Source organism: Aspergillus flavus, chromosome 5 (assembly GCF_009017415.1).
Source record: "Aspergillus flavus chromosome 5, complete sequence".
Lineage (NCBI taxonomy): Eukaryota > Fungi > Ascomycota > Eurotiomycetes > Eurotiales > Aspergillaceae > Aspergillus > Aspergillus flavus.
This window is the reverse complement of record NC_092408.1, coordinates 4,272,965-4,292,198: the sequence shown is the minus strand read 5'-3', so window position 1 is coordinate 4,292,198 and position 19,234 is coordinate 4,272,965. Positions and strand designations below refer to the sequence as shown.

Sequence of the window (19,234 nt, the reverse complement as noted above, 5' to 3'; positions counted from 1 at the left end):
CAAGTAGGAGAGTAGAAACACTAAAGAGAGAAAACAAACGGAGTAAAGAAAAGAAAAGAACGCAAACAAAGCGAAGATCGGCGAATAGAATTAAAATGACCTAGATGCGACCGTCGGCGACTGGTATACTTTCATACGGAAAATGTGTTTCAGCCCAACTATCAGGTGCCCGATTAACACTGCCCATACGAGCCAGGTTGCGGATCTTACTGGAGAAGCTCTCGTTCACGCTTTTGCCGCGTCTGTGCTCAAAGGACATACGCCGACGATGTAAAGTCGGTTGTGTCTCCATGTTCACCGCGGGTCCGGCTGTCATAGCGCGGGGTAGCAGCTTTCCCATGTTCTCGTTGTCAATAGCGATGTCTATGGTCCCTGAAGACTCGCGCGGAGACGCACAATCCATCACCGGGGCAGGTGGTGGTGGGGGTGGGAGAGCGTTCAAGTGCTGCAGCTCGGGTAACACAGGAGGAGTTTCGTAATATTTTAGTTCCATCGCGTTCTCGATTCCCTCCTCGATGCTGATATCCACTGGAGAGCCTCCATAGCTGTACCCGCCTTGTTCTTTCGAGTTCTCCCGGCGATGACCCATGTTCCGGGTTCTGCTGGTCGAGCGGCTTCTCGGGAGACATGGATTAAATCGCGGATGCATTGGCAGGTCGGATGGCACTGTCCCAGGTTGTTTTAATTCGGGCACTGGAACAGACATTGAGCGACCAATTTTCTGAGCATCAGCCTGATACCTGGCGTCACTCAGGAGAATAGTGCTGTCCGGAACGTTCGGAACAGACGGAGCAGTCTCCTGATTATACCTCGGGTGTCGCATAGCTCTGGGTGTCGTAGCCAGCCCTGATGGTCCGGACTGGGATGAGTTCGAGTCCGAGCTATTTCGGTGCTCTGGAGATGCTTTGCTCGATGAAGCCCTCCGCCGACCTGGTGTGCGTGGACCAAGAGAATTCACAGAAAATGGTGGGCTCTCTGGAATGCGACTATGTTGCAGTTCTCCTGGAAAGGGGATGTTGGGCGCGGATGGATTCCGTGCGAGGGAGAGTCGCCGTGCCTCTAGTTCTGCTGCTGCCAGCTCCTTTCTTCTGTGTTCGGATAGCCCAATGTGGGGGACAGCGGGAGGCACAGTTGCAGAGTGAATGGCCCGGCTCTCTTCCGTCAACATATCGTGGTCGCTTTGAGGTACTATCTCGACGACAAGGCCTCGAGGAGTTGCACCTACGTCATACTGTCCATGTTCCGTCCCCATCGTGGGCTCGTGATCATGGCGACTCCGAGATCTCGCCCTTGGTTCTGCTTTCCCTTTGTCCGGACGTCGGCTGCTACTTCGCTGCTGAGACCTCCGTTCTCTATCACTGGCCACGAGTCTGAAAGCATCGTCTGTAGTAGAGGTGGGCAAGGGAGGCGAAGGCGATCTATTGTAAGAGCCCTTCCTGTCGGCACTACGGCCACGGTCATGCTTCTCAGTGCCGACCCGACTAGCTGTATGGCGACTAGATGAACGATTGTTCCGACGCTCAGATGAGTTCCGTGAACGAGGCTTCCTAACCCTGCTTGCACTGCGCGTCTTTGAACGCTGCTTCATCCGGCGAGCATTATCGTGATCCTCCTGAGCGGCTTGGTAACGGGCTATCTCTTCGGGGGACATCGGAACCGGCGAGGAAGGAGACCGCTTGGCTGGCGGAATATACCTCTTTTCGTGTCGCCCACGTGCCTGCTGAGACGTGTTCCTAGAGCGGTGCCGTCTTTCTGAAGTCTGGCTGGCCGTTTCATCCGTAGTTCGCTGTCCCACACCATTGGAGCGGTAGTTGTGATGCTTCTTTGAGTGATAGTTCGCCTCGTCAAGGCTACTGATATATTGATCAATACTCCTCCCACTAACACTTGGGCTCTTTGCAGAACTGAAGCTGTTCAAAGTTGATGCTGGGCTTCTAAAATTACCACTATCGCATTGGTCGGCCGCATCAGTGCCAGAGTATTCAGTAGGATACAAATGAAGCTGCAGTCCATCGGGCTTCCTATCCCTAGATCCATTGCGACTGTCAGATCGGTCTTTCAGGGCTTCAAAAAGCCCAGCCGCTGGAGATGGTATTCCCTTGATGCCTGCAAATTTGTCCGCATTTGTTTGGACTGCGGTTTGCGGACTTGGTTTGAACGCGTCGTCGGGATGGTATGTAGAAGAAGGCAGCAGGCCAATCTGCTCTTCTTTCTCGTTACCGCTCTGATCCTCTTGATCATCATTTTCCGAGGTTGAACCATAATCAACAAGCCTCTTGGAACCACTGGAAGGAAAGGTTGGCGGCTGAACGTCAACGGGGGTTTCCCCAATGGATGGCAAGCGCCCTCTGCCAAACGCGGGAGTACCTGTTCGAGAGTTCATGGCATTGTTGAGACTCTGGATATTATTCAACTTGTATGAACCAAAGCCTCCAGGGGACAATGCTGAGTCGGCTACAGCGGATTCAGCAATGGGCGTAACCCCAGGCGCATTCGTAGGTGTCCTATCATCCGACTTTAGACCGGGGAATCGTAACTTTTGGCTTGGTTGCGAGTCAAACGATGTGATCAGCTTGAGGGCTGGAGTCTTTGCCTGTCGGCTATTGGAAGGCTTTGTCTGTGAGCCTGGTGGTAGAAGGCCTAACGGATTGGGATAGGGGGGCTCCGGGGAGTTGGCTGGTGATCTTCTCGACATTACCTCGGCAAAGGAGGCAGCCTGTTGTGCAGCTGGAGAAGTCCAGGGTTCCGAAGGCTCCACTCCCGTGCACATGAAGCACCTTATTGCAAGCTGCTGCTGGGAATGTGAGACGACATGCTCCCCCCAGCGGCGGACGAGATATGATTGACGCTGCCAATCTGTGGGTGTCACCAGGCACGCCATCAGGATAGCTTCCATATAATAGCTTTGGGAAACGTAAACTTCAATAGCATCATTCTTATCGCCAAGCCCCAAAAGAATCGTAGCTGCAGTATGCACGTCACCGATTTCCAGAAGTTTCTGAACGAAGGCCTGTCCGACCTTGTTGGCTTGTGATTCGCAACGCATCTGGCTAAAAGCAAGAAGCATCCAATCTGCTGTTGAGGCTGAACCTGGGCTAAGCATGGACACCATTTGGTCCGTGTCAGATTCCCCTAGCCATTGGGCGAGTAGAATAGCGCTCTGAGTACCCGGTGTGTGGCGGCTAACTGAGACAGGAGTTAGGAAAGATATTCAGACACGATACACAAATGACTACATACGCTCATCGTTGATTAGTTCATCAATATCATCATGCCAGCCAAAGACCACGCTCAACATTTGACGACGGAGATCGTCTGGCGTGAGATGCGACTCATCCAGGGGCTGTTGACGGCTATATGGCACATCGTTGAGTCGTTCGCGTGTGAAAGGAAACAGATCCATGGGTTTATCTGCTGGGCTGGGATGAACCTCGTTTCGTAAACGAGAGCCGGCACGGGAGCTTTTCGCAGATGACATAGATACGGAAGAAGCATACGCATAGGATGCGCCAGATGCCTGAGGGGTGTCTCTACCACTAGCGGAGGTGAGTGAAAAGGATGTAGCGGTGTGACCCGATCTACTCGGGGATGAAAATGGGACTATCCTATAATTCCCCGACGAGGCCTTTGAACTTACGGTGTTTGCCTGACTTCGAGAAGAGACTGGGCTAGTTAGCTCGGCACGTTGTTGACGTACGGCCTCGATTCCACTCGGGTCAAACGGAGCTCGTCTCGTGCCGAACATGGCACCGGACTCCTTCATCTCAGGTGGGTCCTGTAGCATGCGTGCTGACGCACCACGGGGTCTGGCCTCCTCTGATGCTGGTAAGGCTCCGCCGGGAGGATGCTGTACATTGGCGACTAATCCCGGGCTCTCAAGATCATACTGTTGTACGGTGTGGCGAGGTCCCAGTGTAAATAATGTGGCTGTTGGTCCATAATTGGCGAACCCACGAGGATTGTCAATCGTCGGAACTGGCTCCGAAGTGATGTGCTTGGTTCGCACATCCCAGGCCCATGTCTCCCTAGCAGCAGTTGTCAGTGATTTGGCAACAGAGTGGGCACCGTCAAGATTACAGTGCTATCTTACCCCTCGAGATACTGAACAATTCTACCATTCTTTGACCAGGCCATCCACTTAGGTTCGGTTGTTGAAGACGTGTCCGATCTCTTTAGAACCCTGATTACCCGCGGCGCATCTTTACCAGCAGGCTTGGCCACGCTCCATACCCTCAGATCACCATTTGCGGAAAGGGTGGCAAGCATATCCGACTTTTGCTTTGACGATGATGCATGCCATGCCAGCGAAACGATCCGGGACGGCCCGCGGGAGGTGCTCATGGTATGCAAGATAGTAAATGTAGGGTGAAGAGTAGCTATTAGAATTGATCCATTCTGGTATCTAGTTTTTGTTAGTATGGGTTGGACTTCACTATACAATACCTTAACTAGGCGGAACAAGGAATAGATTGCATACCCAATGGCGTAGGTTCGACAGTCTGACGAGGGCGCTAAAGCTGTGATAGGGTCGAAGATCGTCCGGCAAGAAATATGCTCCGATGTCGATGGTTCAAACAAAATCACGTCACCCTTCACATTTCCTACAGTCATATCAGCCCCAGTTTCAAGCATCACGCAGAGATAAGGTGGTGGTACCAAATGCTACATTGCCATTGCGCATCCAAGCGGCCACCTTGAGCTGCTCAAAGGATGCGAACCTTGCGATCACTGAGCCCGTAAACAGATCCCAGACAACTGCAGTCTGACTGACATCATAGCTAACGACCAGTCTCCCTGCGCCACGCTCACTAACATTGTCTACCGATATAAACCCAATATCCTCGGTATGGTTTTCGAAGCGTCGCTCAACAGCCAAAGTGTCGTGATGGAGGCATACAATGGCTGAGCCTTCGGCATACAGGAATAGGGAGGCTGTCGAGGCGCATGGCACGAAAGTAGACTCGGGCGTTTGAGCTTCCGATGTGATCGGCGGCACTGATGTCTTCATCCTCATAGGTCGTGAATCCGGAACCGTGGCTGCACTCCATGACAATTCGACCATGCTTCCGGTTGCACCGGCACCGAGGTTATATGATCTCGAAGATGCGTACACTCAATGGGTTCAGTAATCCTATCTCACTATCGAGTCTCACCCGAGCCAGAATGGCAATGGGTATTCCAGCATACAGAACACAATTACCTCGTCGCCTGTTCGCTGTGGTTTTGGTGATAACCGTCTTCACAGCTGAAAGTGCCTACAGTGGGGACAGCACACAGTCCACAGGGGCTTTAACGAGCGTCCGACTGAAGACATAAGCGGAACAGGGGCAGGAGTATGTAAAAGAAGCCAGAAGGTCCGAGGGAACCGAACAGCGGTCAGCGACGAGGGAGGAGGTGCGAGGTTAAGAATATGGGACCGGTATGGTACTCAGAAAAATTTCTAAATTGGGGCAGCAAGCGAATGCACAAATATGCAAGTGAAGAAATCAACGGAGATGCAGCAGATAGGCTAGGGAACCCTCGCGCTAACCAGAAATCCACGTTGGTGGCATATGGGAGGGAGGGGAAGGATTAAGAAAAGAACTAGAGCGGAGGCGGGGAGGGGGTATGAATAAGGAGACGATCGGAGGGACAGGGGGGATATTAATTCTTGGTAACAGATATTGTTTCGAGGAGACGCATTGCTCGAGCTCCTATGATTCCTCCTGATAATGCCAGCCTCTCTATCTAGTTCACGGCGATCGCATCCCGTGCAGACCACCCACAGACTCTAAAAAGTCTGAGATATCTTGCGAGACGACGGCGACGGACGATCAAAATCTCCAGCCATCAAGCAATTGGAGCTCGCGCCAAGGTGGGTTGACGGGCGCTTCCAGCGACCAGGATGTCAACCACCGAGCAGGGGAGAACCGTCCAGGGTTCTGATTAGCAGGAGACGACCGATAGGACCCATCGATGGCTCGGCCGCACGCGCACCAACGAGCGTGCAGGGACACAGCCTGATATTGGCATTGGCCGACGTTTGACAGTCCATCTTCCCATACATGGCTGGAGCTCTGGATAAAACATCCACCCGATCGAGACTAAGTTAATTAGTAGCTCATGAGAGCGCCGGTCAGTGATCATGATCAAGTCCAATCCCACCGCATGATGCGAGTACATCGACACTGCTCAAAGTTTGGGGCTAAATGAGACGGCAGCGAGGGTACGGCCAATTGACGGTACCAGGCTGCACTGGGCGGGAAATGTAATTAGACTAGAAGCGTTAGTGGTACCACTTTGGTCAATCATTAGTATGGATCATATTAATAGATAGATAAAAGGCAACTGCATAAGAGTAAGTTAGTGCTAACAATTTAGTTGAGTAGTACGAGGCGGATTGAGTAGTAGTAGTAGTAGTAGTAGTTTGAAGGTATGGAACCAAAGCGGGGGGAAGGGAGAAGGAACGGTAGTAGTGATGGACACCGGCGGCAAGGTAAGGTGATCCCAGGTGATCCCAGGTGATGCAGCGCTTCTGATTGGCTCCCAACCTGCAGGTGGGCGTTTCTTCACACTGCAGCCCTCGTCACCTCCATCCACCAATCACCATCCGTATCTCCACCTCAAGTGACCTCCTCGGCGCGTAAATCCATTGTGTCCAGGACAATAAATCATCCTCACTGGATTATTGCCTCTCGCCGGGAGGACCGTATTTCTCTCGAAGGATTGGTGGGATTGGTGCTATTTTACTTCTTCCAACGGGCAATGACCGAAACACCAAACCATGTCTTTTAAAAAGGCCATCCAATCTCCACTACCATACTACTATCACCGTACACGGTCATGATATTGGACACAGAGCCTCGTGGAGGTACCGGAGACGTACACCTTTCTGGTTTTATAAAACTTTGGACTGGAAAAAAGAAAAAAGGGAGATCAGTGTCAGAGATCTGTCCGTTACATTTCTCCTGCTGCGGTTGATTGGATGACACTGCTGCATCCTGGCACAATGACCCTCAGATCAGTTTCAAAACAACCGATGGCATCTTATTTTCAACATAGCGGCAATTGTAGATATTTATTGGGCGGCTGATCTAGGGAGACCTTATCTGCCGATACACCGTCACCGTGACTGTGATACAACTAGGCATTAAAGCCGACCATGTAGGACATGCCCTGAATCAGGGGGTTGCTGCCGCACTGTTCTGCATCGACCGAACATATAATCCAAACAATAGCAACAATGATTTGAAAATGCGGAGTGAAAAGGCTAGGAAAATAGTGGGCCAACTCCGGTATGACGCATGCTACCCCTCAGAGTGATCTGATGTCGGATGTAATGTGATGTGATCAACAAACGGGATTATCATGGCGGGATACTTCGCTTCGGTCCTGCGGGTAACGATCGCAATTCCAATACCAATGACCTCTAATATGGCAATAAGGGATTCTTGTACAATGTGATATCGCACGCAGCATTGACTATTTGTATCCACCGTTATCGAAGTAGACGAACCATTGGAGCTTCTGGTGCTCTCCTCTTGGACCTTCCGACGAAAGTCAAATCGATCACTTTCACGAACACGGAATAGTGTGACCCTGGCAACAACCCTAATAAATTGAGTCTTGCGAAGCTCCACCCGCGCAACAGGGGCCTGGACCTTGCCCGCCATCTGAAGTGCATCTCAAGAGCATGTTCGCCGTTGCATGGCAAAAGTACGTGAATATTTTAGAGTAAGCCGACTGGAGACGTGATTTGCTTGGCCGGTGGGCCTTCCCCAGATTGCCCTATTGTATATATGGGCATGGCCAATTGCTGGCAGCTTCGCATCTAAACTAGGTATGCCTACCATAAAGCGTGCTGAGATAGGTAAAGACTAGACCGTAAAACAACCTGCTTTCTGCATGGCTAACCTGAGTGATATTGTAAATCTCTGACATATACTTGAAGATTCAAATCATAGTATTATGCGCACATAAATGTTTGTTGTGGTAACACAGCTGATCAGCAATAATTCGCTGCAAGTATCTGAGCCAGGGAGCATAATGTTAAAATTGACACTACTATGTAGCCGAGAAAAAGGGACTCGAAGATGACCGGCGAAATAGCAGTCTTGAAGAAAGTGATCAACAAAGGCATTTATACTCTATGCATTATCTAAATTCCCCTCGTTAGCCTCTTTCAAAGCCAGGTTATGGCCAACTGTATAAACATGGTGAGCATGCCTTGCAAAGTGATTGATACTGAGCTAAGCAAGTGCAGCATATGCAAACGCGGGTGAGTGTAAGTCCCATGCACTTATTTTTGACAGCCATTCTAACCGCTATCCAACGGACTTCATTTTGGATAGTGCACTAGAGGGATCTTTACCTCTTCTCATAGCTTCCTTGAGATCGTCAATCTCTGTCGAAAGAGCATTTACAATTTCCGTGACCCATGGCTACTGTAAATTCCTAGGCTGCGATCGTCCGAATTGAAAACCTATTTGGTTTTGACTTAAGCGATGGGAGTCTCACCTGGACAAGCTCAAGTGCGAAGTTGATTGAAAACCTACCCAAGGCAATTCCCGCGGGATTGACTGGAACTTCCCTAAACGTGGTCCCGCCAAAAGGTAATCCAAGATATTTCTTCCTGGTAAATTTCGTGACGCACTAATGTTAGAATCAGCCATCCCACCCAAGTCATCGAAGGACAATTCGTTTACAAAGCGAAGTTGAAAGGCCCGGATGCGACGGCAACCGACATATTATTCTATTTCAACTGTAGTCCGAAGAGTGCGGGGCCGATTCAACCATTGCTGAAGCAAAGGTGACTGTCGAGGACCCTCATCTGTTTTCATCCAAGGTAGCCCCATATACGGACTTTGATAATCCTCGTGAAGGTGTGTCCTCCACGTAATCCGCGAAGGGGCTTTATATTATTATTTTGATTCTCGCCTTGATAAAATCTAGTACGCTGCATTGCCCATGGCTAATATCGATCCACGTACGTATATCGTGTACTCAGCATTCGAACTCTCACAGTAATGGGAGGGAAGTGTGGTCTACTGCATCAGGACTCTGAAGCGTTGGGTCTGTGGAAAGCTCTATTGCAGTTGGACAACACCGAACAAGGTGTACTTAGCTTTACTGTTGTGACATGGACGAGATGTGAATGAGATTCCTCTCCGATGGGTTCTACTAGTGTCATGCGTGCTGTCAACTTGCTTGATACGTAAATGCCGGCCATGTTGAACTCCGGTCAGTCCCATAGTATCCCCTTGATATTCTCACTCTGGAACCAGTAAAGTAGAGCTCGCAGTAGCATTCAGAGCTCATCAATTACCATCGGTTCAATTTCCTTGAAGATAATACCTGCACCGCATCCCGTTTCCTCCGATAATTGGTCACGCAGACTGTTCATCTCAGCATTCATAGCTTCAATCTCACCAGGACAGTACCGTCTACGCTCAAAGTCAATCAATTTCGCACATCCCTGCTGTATAACGAAGTTATACCGATTGACGTCCCCATAGAGCAAGCCAAGGCCGTGGAAATGTTGCAGAAGAGCCTGGCAGACTGAGAGATCCTCAATACCCCCATGCCGTCCATTGAGCTTCTCCAACACAAACCCCACCACGCGTCCATGCTCATGGATATGACCGAGAAACCGTGGTGCTAGACCAGTGTGCTCTAACATTTTGTAGGCTTGAGTCTCCTGTTCTATCTATTCTTGGTATCTCCCAATCGAAGCGCGCGAGCTTGGCAATGACTGTCTCCTGTGGCCCCGACTTGGCCAGGGGACAGGTGGCTTCAAAAGCGTTCGGAGGTATTGTTCTCGTCTTCGTGAGATCCATGCAGTCAACGAGGTTTGCGTGGCAGATGACATTGACGTCGGGAAATATACGAGTAGTTAGCGACGTTTTCAGCTCGCTGGTCAGATTATCCCGACTGATATAAGGGTGATTCCATGATTCATCTCGAGGCAAGTCCGGTAGCGAGTCGAAGGGCATAGATAGCGTTCCTCTATCGTACGTTCCCGGGGCGATTGTTACGTATCGAATGCGACCGTGGATGAATATCCTATAGTCGCTATCGTCTTCCCCATCAACCTCCATTGAGAGTTCAGTGGGAGGATATGACGACTGATCCATTGACATTTTGAAGATAGAAAGAGTGCTGCTAGGTGGAGAACAGAAGACGGAAGCTCACGATCACACAGATAAACTGTGTAGTAAAGCGTGTATTCCCCAGGGCAGGACAACTCGTGGTAAACCTTTCAATTCGTGGTTTAATGTTTCTTCTTATTGGCCATTTAAGTCCGTAAACAAGGGCGCTAAATCCCTTCTATGTAACCAAGGACCAGAGTCCTTGGACCGACGTGATCCAGGATTTTAAATGCCCCACTATGGATCATAGCTGTAACTGGCATGAATAGTACTCCCAAGTGTGTTATTGCGGTGCTTAATATTGGCCGCTTAACTAAATCATACATCAGGACCTTGCCTATTTCCTTTTTCAACGATTGTACCGAGCCTCCTAGTACGGTATATAATAGTGCAGATTACTACTAGGCGAGGAATCATAGCCCGCGCTTTGCTTCTCAGGGATAGCATCCTGAGACAGTAAGTTGGTCTTAAGAAAGATCTATGGAGACTGACGGTCACATGACCTTTCATGTCTTACAACATCATTTTCTTGTAAAACTTCCGGTATCGCATCGCACAAGGTGTATGTATAGCTAAAGTACAATAGGCGCGGATTCGTCCAGTTTATTGGCTTTTATCATGTATCAGCAAGCGAGGTTCGAGCGCATAATGCTCAGTTTTTACCTCCGCAACGGGTTTGACGCTCCATATACAACCATGGTGGTAGATAAAAAGACCCCAGAAACCTTTGGTTGGAGAAGCTTGTCAATCTTCTCAAGCTAATCACGGGAATCAAAAGCTATATTAATGATTCTGCATGTTTATATGGGCTGTGACACTGACAGCTCGAGAGGCAGCCAAACACACTAGTCCACCCTGCTTACGTATCCGTACACTCAATACAAAATCTGTAGAGGGCTATGTAGTATGGCATACAGACGTACAACCAGGCTCATTGACAAATTTGACAAAATCGTTCAAGATGTGCAGCGCTTACTACATACATGAGAGGGTATTTGTCCAGAGGGATGAGAAGCATGGAACAAATATGAGGTGCCACGCTATCCTCGTCTAGGAACTCCATATAGACCCCAACCTCCGCTGGTAGCACAAGATCATACAAATGACTTGGCGGTCAGCGAGTAACTCGCGTTGCTACTTGGATAAAAGCACCCACGCCTCTGCTTTTGCTAGCCGTGCAATCATCTCGTACTCATACTTTGCCTCACAACCAACTATCGAATAATCCCCACGATGGACTACAATAAGCCGCTTGATCTTCTTCACATGGCGGAAGAAACTGAATGGGTGGACAAGGTGAATATGGCTCGCGTGGATGGGCATCTGTGCAGTTGGGCCACGGGCTTTCACCCCGAAATCTCTCATGTCGGCTAGATGGGGGGTTCCTGAATGGCTCATAAAATGTAGGCCAAAAGCTTGTCTTTGACAATGGTACAACCCGGTTACTCCGCATACCTCGTGCTAGCAGCGTTTCTCCTGAATGCAGACGAAAAGATAGCCATGGAGGTGGAAGCTCTTCATGTCATTCGGAAGAAGACGTCCTTACCCGTGCCAGAGGTATCTGCCTGGGGCCTTGCAAGGGAGAATCAACTTTGTTTGGGGCCTTTCATACTGTTGAACTTTAAAAATGGTATCTGCCTCGGTGAGGTGCTTGGTGGAGGCAGTTCGAGACTAATCAGGGAAGATATCCGCGACACCGATATAGAATTCGTTTACAGGCAAATGGCGCATTTCATGTTTCAGTTTTACAGGATAGATTTCAGCCAGATTGGAAGCCTGCCGACCTTGAAAACGAAGTTCCCTGCGCCCGGTCATCCGCTCACATGGAAGGCACATGAGATACTAAGGGTAGGAGGTGTTGATACGTGGTTTGTGGTACGTGTTGCCCGATGTAAGAACTCCCACTGACAACAACAGGTGATCGAGCCAATGGTTTCTCTACGACCAGAGACTATTCTGAGTACGTATCAGTCAAGACTGGCGACAACTACCGCTCCAACCAAATTCAATTGCGGGTCCCCACAGTGCAAGATCGAGATACGCCTCGTTGAAGATATTGGAGAGTCTGATTCCTGAGTTGACCCATCCCACCTATGACCGCGGTCCTTTCAAGCTTATTTGTGACGACTTTGGCCTTGGAAATGTCATTGTACGAAGCAAGGATGACCTTACAATTACCGGGGTGGTAGACATGGAGTGGGTCTATGCAGGGCCAGCTCAGCTATTCGGATCCGCTCCCTGGTGGCTTCTTATGGATCGACCTCTCAACGAGGAATGGGATTTCGAAGAGGATGATGCCCCAGAGGCCACTGATCGCTACTTAAAATGCTTGGAAATTTTTATACGCGTGCTATCAGACGAAGAGGGTAAGATGACGGGGAATGGCCGCAAAGAACTCACCGAGCTGGTTAAACGGTCTAAGGATTCTTGAGCCATGTGGCTCCATATGCTTCTGTCGAGCGGCCTTTTTGATACACCCACCTTTCCTTGTATGCAATTGCGAAAATTCAAAGGTGTTGAGTGATGAGACGAGCAATTGAAGGAGAATGGTGATACGGAGGAAGTCGAAACATTCGTTGCAAGCAAGCTGGAAGACATGGCAGTATGCAGAGTAAGACAAGATCAAGGATAAGGTGGAACATTCCAAGGCCCTCATGGATAGCAAGGAGATAACAACAACAGATTTCATTAGTTCTGTTTATTCTCTTCTAAGATATGCTCAAGAAATATGCTTGGACTAAGAGATCAGAGATCTCGAGGGATAAGGCGAGCTAAGCAAAGGATCATGTTGATCTACTACTGATTTATTGTGTTCCTTAGGACAGTTTAAATTGTCTTATCAAATGATTGGGAAACCTTCAAAAAAGAACTTCAGGAGACGTCATACTGTTATGATCATTTCACAACTTGATAAACCCGAAAGCCGGTAGCTCACCAGATTTCCATTGTAATATCTTGAATCAAACTATATACACTACGCCGCCCCAGGAAGCTTGATGTACAATATATGTGAGAAAGTAGAATTGAGTATAAGCTTCATAAAACGACAGCATATCCAGGATACATGAGGGGCGCAGTCCTTCCCGCTTCCACCACGATGTGGATTAAAGTTTCATAACTAGGAGAAAACAAGACCCTTTCTTAAATTACCAAATGTTGCAAAGTATAAATCGGAAAAGTACCCGGTACGCGACACCCACGGGCGTTGGTCTGACGCCTTCGGCAGTTCCTTTGCTGCTCGCTTGACGTAAGTGGACTTGAGATCCATGACCGCCTTGTTAGCTAGTGGACATTGATTTTCGCGAGTAGGAATAGCAGTTGAATAGCCCTTGTTCTCCATGTGCTTCAGGATTCTACAAATGAGCTGCATGGCAATGTCTGCTCCAAGCGTCCATGAGGCATTCACGAAGCCCAACACCAGTGCTGCGTTCGGGAGGTCCTGGAGCATAAGGCCATTCCATGTGTACTTTTCGGAAGTATTAAGCTTTTCTCCTTTGATGTAGATGGGGATGCCGCCAAAGAATTTCATTCTTAAGCCAGTGGCCGTGACGATGACATCGGCGTCGAGTCGTTTCCCAGACGTTAACTGGATCCCGCCTTCGTCAACTGTGTCAATTACCCCAGTCTCAACCTTCGCTTTTGTGGAATTTAAAGCCCTGAAAAAGTCTCCATTTGGGCAGATACAAAGTCTTTGCTCCCACGGGTTGTAGCGGGGTTTGAAATGGGGATCGACTGGGACTCCTAGGGGCAGTTGCGCTCCCATGCCCTTTTGAAGCATGGATCTCGCGGCGTTCGGGAAAGTATGACAAAAGCGATAGAACAGCTGAGGAACGACCAGATACCACAGTCGACGTAGGTAGTATAGCGCTGAGTTTGGCAGGAGTCTGTTCCAGATGGTGTTGAGTCGAGCATTAGTGATGGAGGTAAGATACGTAGGGCTGCGTTGCAACATTGTCACAGATTCGGAATCCTCTGCGAGTGACGGTATAAGGGTCACTGCGGTAGCACCACTGCCAATGACTACAATTCTTTTTCCCAAGGCATCGAATTTGGCGGGCCAGAATTGAGGGTGGATCACCTCGCCTTTGAAGTTCTGCAGCCCCGGTATAGTCGCTTCCAACGGGTTATGGTAATCGTAGTAGCCGGTCGCGAATATTATAAAGCGAGCGTTTAGTTCTTCTGAAGTGTTCTCACATTGTACCTCGAGACTCCACTCATGACCATCCCATTTGGCTGCGTTCACACGATGGTTGAGGCGAATGTGCTGCTTAATGCCATGTGCAGTAGCCGCATCACTGAGGTATCTCAAGATGTCCCCCCCTTCTGCAATGGGATTGGATTGGTTCCATGGAAACCACTTGAAGCCAAAAGTGTACAGATCAGAGTCTGATCGAATGCCGGGATAGCGGAAAAGATCCCATGTGCCCCCGATATTGTTTCGGGCCTCCAGGATGGCGAAGCGGTAGTTAGGAAAGTCAGTCTGGAGACGATGGGCGGCATTGATGCCAGATATCCCTGCCCCGATAATGAGGACATCAAACGAAGTTGTAACCATCTTGACACAAGATAAGATTTGAGTAGAATGAGTATATAGCGTGGATACGTTTGGTCTGGCAGGATAGGAGCATATATACATTTGGAGAGACGCAAGGGGCTGCAGCTATTTAGAACAAAACATGCCCCTCTTTGCCTCCCGCTATTTTCTATTCCGAGGTCGTTTACAATATCTTCGGTTAACCACATCCTCATACAAAAAAATGCCCGATCTCGTCATGTGCTCTCCTGTTATTGGCGTGATGCAGTTGAGATGGCTTTATAATTCCCCGGAGTGGTAAAAACCCTCCGCCTGGGCTCCACAGCCACAAGCGAAACGCTGAGACTCAACTTCCCTAGTATTGATAAATTAGCGAAACCTTGCGAAGGATTACCCAAGGTTAGGTTCATAAAATTCAGGTTTATTCAGTTCAAAAATTGGAGCAGCAAGTGCAGCAAGAGCTATAAAAAGGCCAACAGCGACCGTCACCATCGCTCTTCAGTACTCTTCATCACAGCGGAACCTACACAATCGCCTCTCAAATCACGACCATGTCTGCCAATCATCTACTACAGCTTTTCTTGGACAAGGCTAAAATCCTCTTCTCACAACTGCCACCAAATGCTCAGAATTACCTGTCCCGTCCATTTGTTCACAAGGCGATCGCACTTGTGGCAGCTATCCAGTCCCTGAGAATTGCCAACAGCTATCTATCCCAAAGGGCACAGAACAACTGGGTCCGCTCACGTCCTTGGGATGCGTCGAAGGAGCTGGTGCTTCTCACAGGAGGAAGTAGTGGCATCGGAAAGCAAATAATGCAGGACTTAGCCAAGCTTAATGTCAAGGTTATCATTTGTGATATTCAGGAGCCCAAGTTCTCCTTGCGTGAGTGACTATTCCCCACTGTAATCACTGGGCATTAACTAACATACGGTGTAGCATCGAACGTCTTTTTCTACAAAGTGGATCTTACATCCTCTGCCGCAATTAAAGAGATAGCTACAAAGATACGAAGGGATCATGGTCATCCAACAGTCTTGATCAATAACGCCGGTGTTGGGTTCGGGGGAACCATCCTGGATGAACCGGAAGAAAAGATCCGCCTGACCGTTGAGGTCAACACTTTGGCCCATTTCTGGACTGTGAAGGAGTTCTTGCCTAGTATGATCAAAAATGATCATGGTCACATCGTGAACATCGCCAGCATGGCTAGCTTTGTAGCACTGGGAGAGATGGCGGATTACGCTTGCTCGAAAGCTGGGGCGCTTGCGTTTCACGAAAGTTTGACCCAGGAGATCAAGCACTGGTATGGCTCAAGAAGAGTGCGCACGAGGTGAGTCCTCCCTAGATGTCTCATTTCAAGCAGGCAGCTTCTAACAGGGGTCAATCAGTGTCATCCACCCGTTGTGGGTTCAGACACCTATGATCAATGACCTCGCTCAATACCGTTCACAATTCGGACAGCCCATAATGACACCTGAAAAGGTATCCCAAGCAGTGATGAAGCAACTCGTAAATGGAAATGGAGGCCAGGTCGTTGTTCCCTCGTCTCAAGGCTTGGCCGCCATGATCCGTGGGCTTCCGAACTGGATTCAAGAACGCTTGCGAGATCGTTCCTCGCAAAGCTTCGTCAGATTACGGCGCATGGAGCAAGAGCTGGCAGGTTCGCAAGTTCAACAACGTGCCATGACTTGATTGGACTTAACCATGTGTTTCATCGGTTGTTCTGGATGTTGTAGATCATGATGTAGTAGGTAACTCGTGGGTAGGGCAAGTGGATTAGTGCTTTGTTTTATTGGCTGTCTCCACATTACGCTATGCCATAAATCGAAAAAACCCTCCGCCAGCGGGGATGATCATCTTTGCCACTTAAAAGACCCATATCTCAATTTCAGACCGAGAAAGTGTGGAGACTGCCAAGCTTTCTAACACGCAAGTGTATCTTTTTTCGTCACAGAAGGCCTCGGTAAGTCGGCCCCTTAAATGGGAACCGTACTTAGACTCACTTCGCTCCACTTCGGCCTCACCGCGCCTAATCATGATTGATAAGGATGCTTATGATGCAGAGAAAAGCCTGTGATCAATGCTATAGTAGAAAGAAAAGATGCTTGATGCGCCCGGCGTCCTCCATATGTGTCCGATGTGAGAAATCATCCCTTGCCTGCACCATTGCCCGACAGCAACTACGCGCAGGGCGCCCGCCGAAACAAGAACATCCTGGGGTAGCGAAAGGGTCACTCGCTATATGGGACTATGCGCTATCAAAGGGTAGCCCAGAAGAGGAAGGTCGGGAGGAACCCCAGATCGTGATCAAGTCCAGCGCGACCCAAGATGCAGGGGAAAGGTCTCCCTCGGAGTCCACACATTCGGGATCCTCCACGCACCTAGAGGTTGAGGACTTCTATGTTCTACACGATATCTATATGTTTGGATTGACGTTTGCAAAGGACTTCCAACAAGCCCTGGAATACTGCTACCGTCATTCCGCGGATCTGTTGGATGAAACTTTCGCTGCTATCAGTAGCTGTCTCTCGTGGGCTCGTTTTGGCCTGCTCACAGCCGATCAAGTCGATGTGAGGAGCGGTGCTGCTTCTGTAGAGAAGCTTAGAAATGCTGTCATTGTGGATACCCATGATGCACTCGCAGTTCTAATGCTGGGGCAGGCACTAGCTGCGTTTGATTCCCTGGTCACATCCACAGGAGAGATCTCCATTCTTCGATGCTCCTTGTCCCTTGTTCGCCCATGGTATCCGGATATTGCTCGCAACCGACTTCTAGAACCCATCGCGATCGCACCAATCTTTTGGGACACAGTATGGTGCCTACTGCATCGTGAAGTCCCTGTGATTCGACCGCTGTTCAATCGTGCAGGAGTCGTTGACCGAGTAGCAGGTCTCTGTACGTCGCTGCTGTCAATACTCTATGATTTGTGTGTTGTCAGCAAGCAACTCGCAGACGGATCTGTCCAGGAAACGATTCTTGAGGAAGTTGAGCATCGGATCCGGACCTGGTCGCCTGATGACTCTGGTCTCTGTTTGGAGACGTACAGCGAATTAGAGATATTATCAATGCGCACACAGGCAACGATGTATCGAACCGCTGCTCTCCTTCTCATCCATCGCCTGCGTCATCCACTAACCTTTGAGGATACGACCGCAACTGCCCTTGCCAGTGATATCCTTGACGCCAGAAGTCAATTCTTTGCGGATGCCGGAACCGGTGCCAAGCTACAAAATACCACTTTCCCACTATTCCTTGCCCTTCTCGAAATTCCCATTTCCCTGGAAGGCCTCTGGGAGAGCTCAACGTGGCTTCGCACTCGACCAGCTTGTGTGGACCGTTTGTTTGTCTTCAACCAGTATTACTGGGATCAACGACGGTCGGGGTTCGATGGCTCGCTCTTTGATCTTATAGAAAGTGGTCCTGAATTTGTTCCGGGTCCGTGAAGCCTCCATCATTCCAATCTTTGTCAGCGTTGATGATCTGGTGTTCTGCCCTACTCCTTGGCCTGAGGCATCCAGACCAAATCGCCTCCGCTCATAAATCTCTTTATGCCTTTCGACACGACATCTATTCTTTTCCAACACAGATCTTTCCCAGTACTGAGAAGCTCTCCGACTATGGCTATACCTATACGTTGCTGTCATAGTTTCAATCAGCCTTTGAAGACCAACCTCACAAATAATACGTCCCTTAGTGGATAATGACGGCAAATAAATCTACCAAATGCCCGCAGCCCAGGTTCCTGCCAACATCGCGTCGACTAGCTCTCAGTGCCCATAGACCCTGCTGTCGCTGGAAGAGAGCATGCATCTGTTCATGAGGATTCCTCCATTCATAAACCCAATAGTCTCAAAGCAGAGACTATGATGAAACACATGATACTATGGTCATACGCCCTGCCTGGGTATGTACGCTTTTGGCATAGTACCTAACAAACTAAGGTAATGCCGTAACAGCTGGGCTGGATAGGGTCATCGTATGGCCATCTAATGGGTTGGTAATAAACTTGAATCAATGAGCAAAGAGCAATGAGCAAGGGAATATGAGGTCTGATCGCAGAAAGCTTGATACGTGGTCAAGTACTATATGGTCAGTTAGGTTAATGTGGACATCAGCTTGCGTCCTACCTTGAAGGGCCCTTTTAACACATCAACGGGATATATCAGTTTTCCAAGTTCGTCATGGCCTCAGTAATGTTTGCGTGCGTGCGTTATATTCTGTGCATCACATTGTACCTCAATCGGTCCTATCCATGAAATATTTAGGTAAGCACGCGTGCTACATTCCGGGATGGAGATTGAAGCTGAAGCTTTGGAAGTAGGTTTAAGATTTCAGGCTCCTTTGAGGGCCATAAGGCACTTCTTATGAGATTGTCAATCTTTTCCTAGTTAAAATACTCGCATTTATAAGAGCCCAGCGGTCCGTCTTAAGCTTTTCACGCGTGGCCTATCTATTATTAGTCGCAAAGGGCGCGGGACTTTATGCGGCGGCCTACACTGCCTAAAAATGCATCGACGTGTGAGAAAGGAGAATGAGATTCAAAACAAAACTATATCAGAATTGGCCTATC

At 49.1% G+C, this 19,234-nt stretch overlaps 5 protein-coding genes across 5 annotated transcripts; 2 read left to right on the top strand and 3 right to left on the bottom strand.

The window, feature by feature from the left end:
- Positions 1 to 100: 100 nt before the first annotated feature.
- On the bottom strand, positions 101 to 5,062 carry hamE (the record flags this gene model as incomplete). Its single annotated transcript, XM_041293477.1, has 5 exons — positions 101 to 3,186; positions 3,241 to 4,025; positions 4,091 to 4,402; positions 4,478 to 4,601; positions 4,657 to 5,062. 5 exons carry the CDS (start codon positions 5,060 to 5,062, stop codon positions 101 to 103), a joined length of 4,713 nt encoding a protein of 1,570 aa, XP_041148404.1.
- Positions 5,063 to 9,286: 4,224 nt separating this feature from the next.
- On the bottom strand, positions 9,287 to 10,118 carry F9C07_2234932 (uncharacterized protein; the record flags this gene model as incomplete). The annotated part of the gene is made up of 2 exons (XM_071509962.1): positions 9,287 to 9,676; positions 9,732 to 10,118. 2 exons carry the CDS (start codon positions 10,116 to 10,118, stop codon positions 9,287 to 9,289), a joined length of 777 nt encoding a protein of 258 aa, XP_071364686.1.
- Positions 10,119 to 11,555: 1,437 nt separating this feature from the next.
- F9C07_2285549 (uncharacterized protein) lies at positions 11,556 to 12,995 on the top strand (the record flags this gene model as incomplete). The annotated part of the gene is made up of 2 exons (XM_071510765.1): positions 11,556 to 12,018; positions 12,104 to 12,995. The coding sequence occupies 2 exons, from the start codon at positions 11,556 to 11,558 to the stop codon at positions 12,556 to 12,558; spliced, it is 918 nt and encodes a 305-aa protein (XP_071364685.1). The 3' UTR covers positions 12,559 to 12,995.
- A 250-nt stretch (positions 12,996 to 13,245) lies between these two features.
- Positions 13,246 to 14,682, bottom strand: F9C07_9259 (putative flavin-binding monooxygenase; the record flags this gene model as incomplete). The annotated part of the gene is made up of 1 exon (XM_041286632.1): positions 13,246 to 14,682. The coding sequence occupies one exon, from the start codon at positions 14,680 to 14,682 to the stop codon at positions 13,246 to 13,248; it is 1,437 nt and encodes a 478-aa protein (XP_041148401.1).
- Positions 14,683 to 15,212: 530 nt separating this feature from the next.
- Positions 15,213 to 18,107, top strand: F9C07_2204576 (uncharacterized protein; the record flags this gene model as incomplete). The annotated part of the gene is made up of 4 exons (XM_071509589.1): positions 15,213 to 15,546; positions 15,601 to 15,994; positions 16,053 to 16,328; positions 16,934 to 18,107. The coding sequence occupies 4 exons, from the start codon at positions 15,213 to 15,215 to the stop codon at positions 18,105 to 18,107; spliced, it is 2,178 nt and encodes a 725-aa protein (XP_071364684.1).
- Positions 18,108 to 19,234: the final 1,127 nt, after the last annotated feature.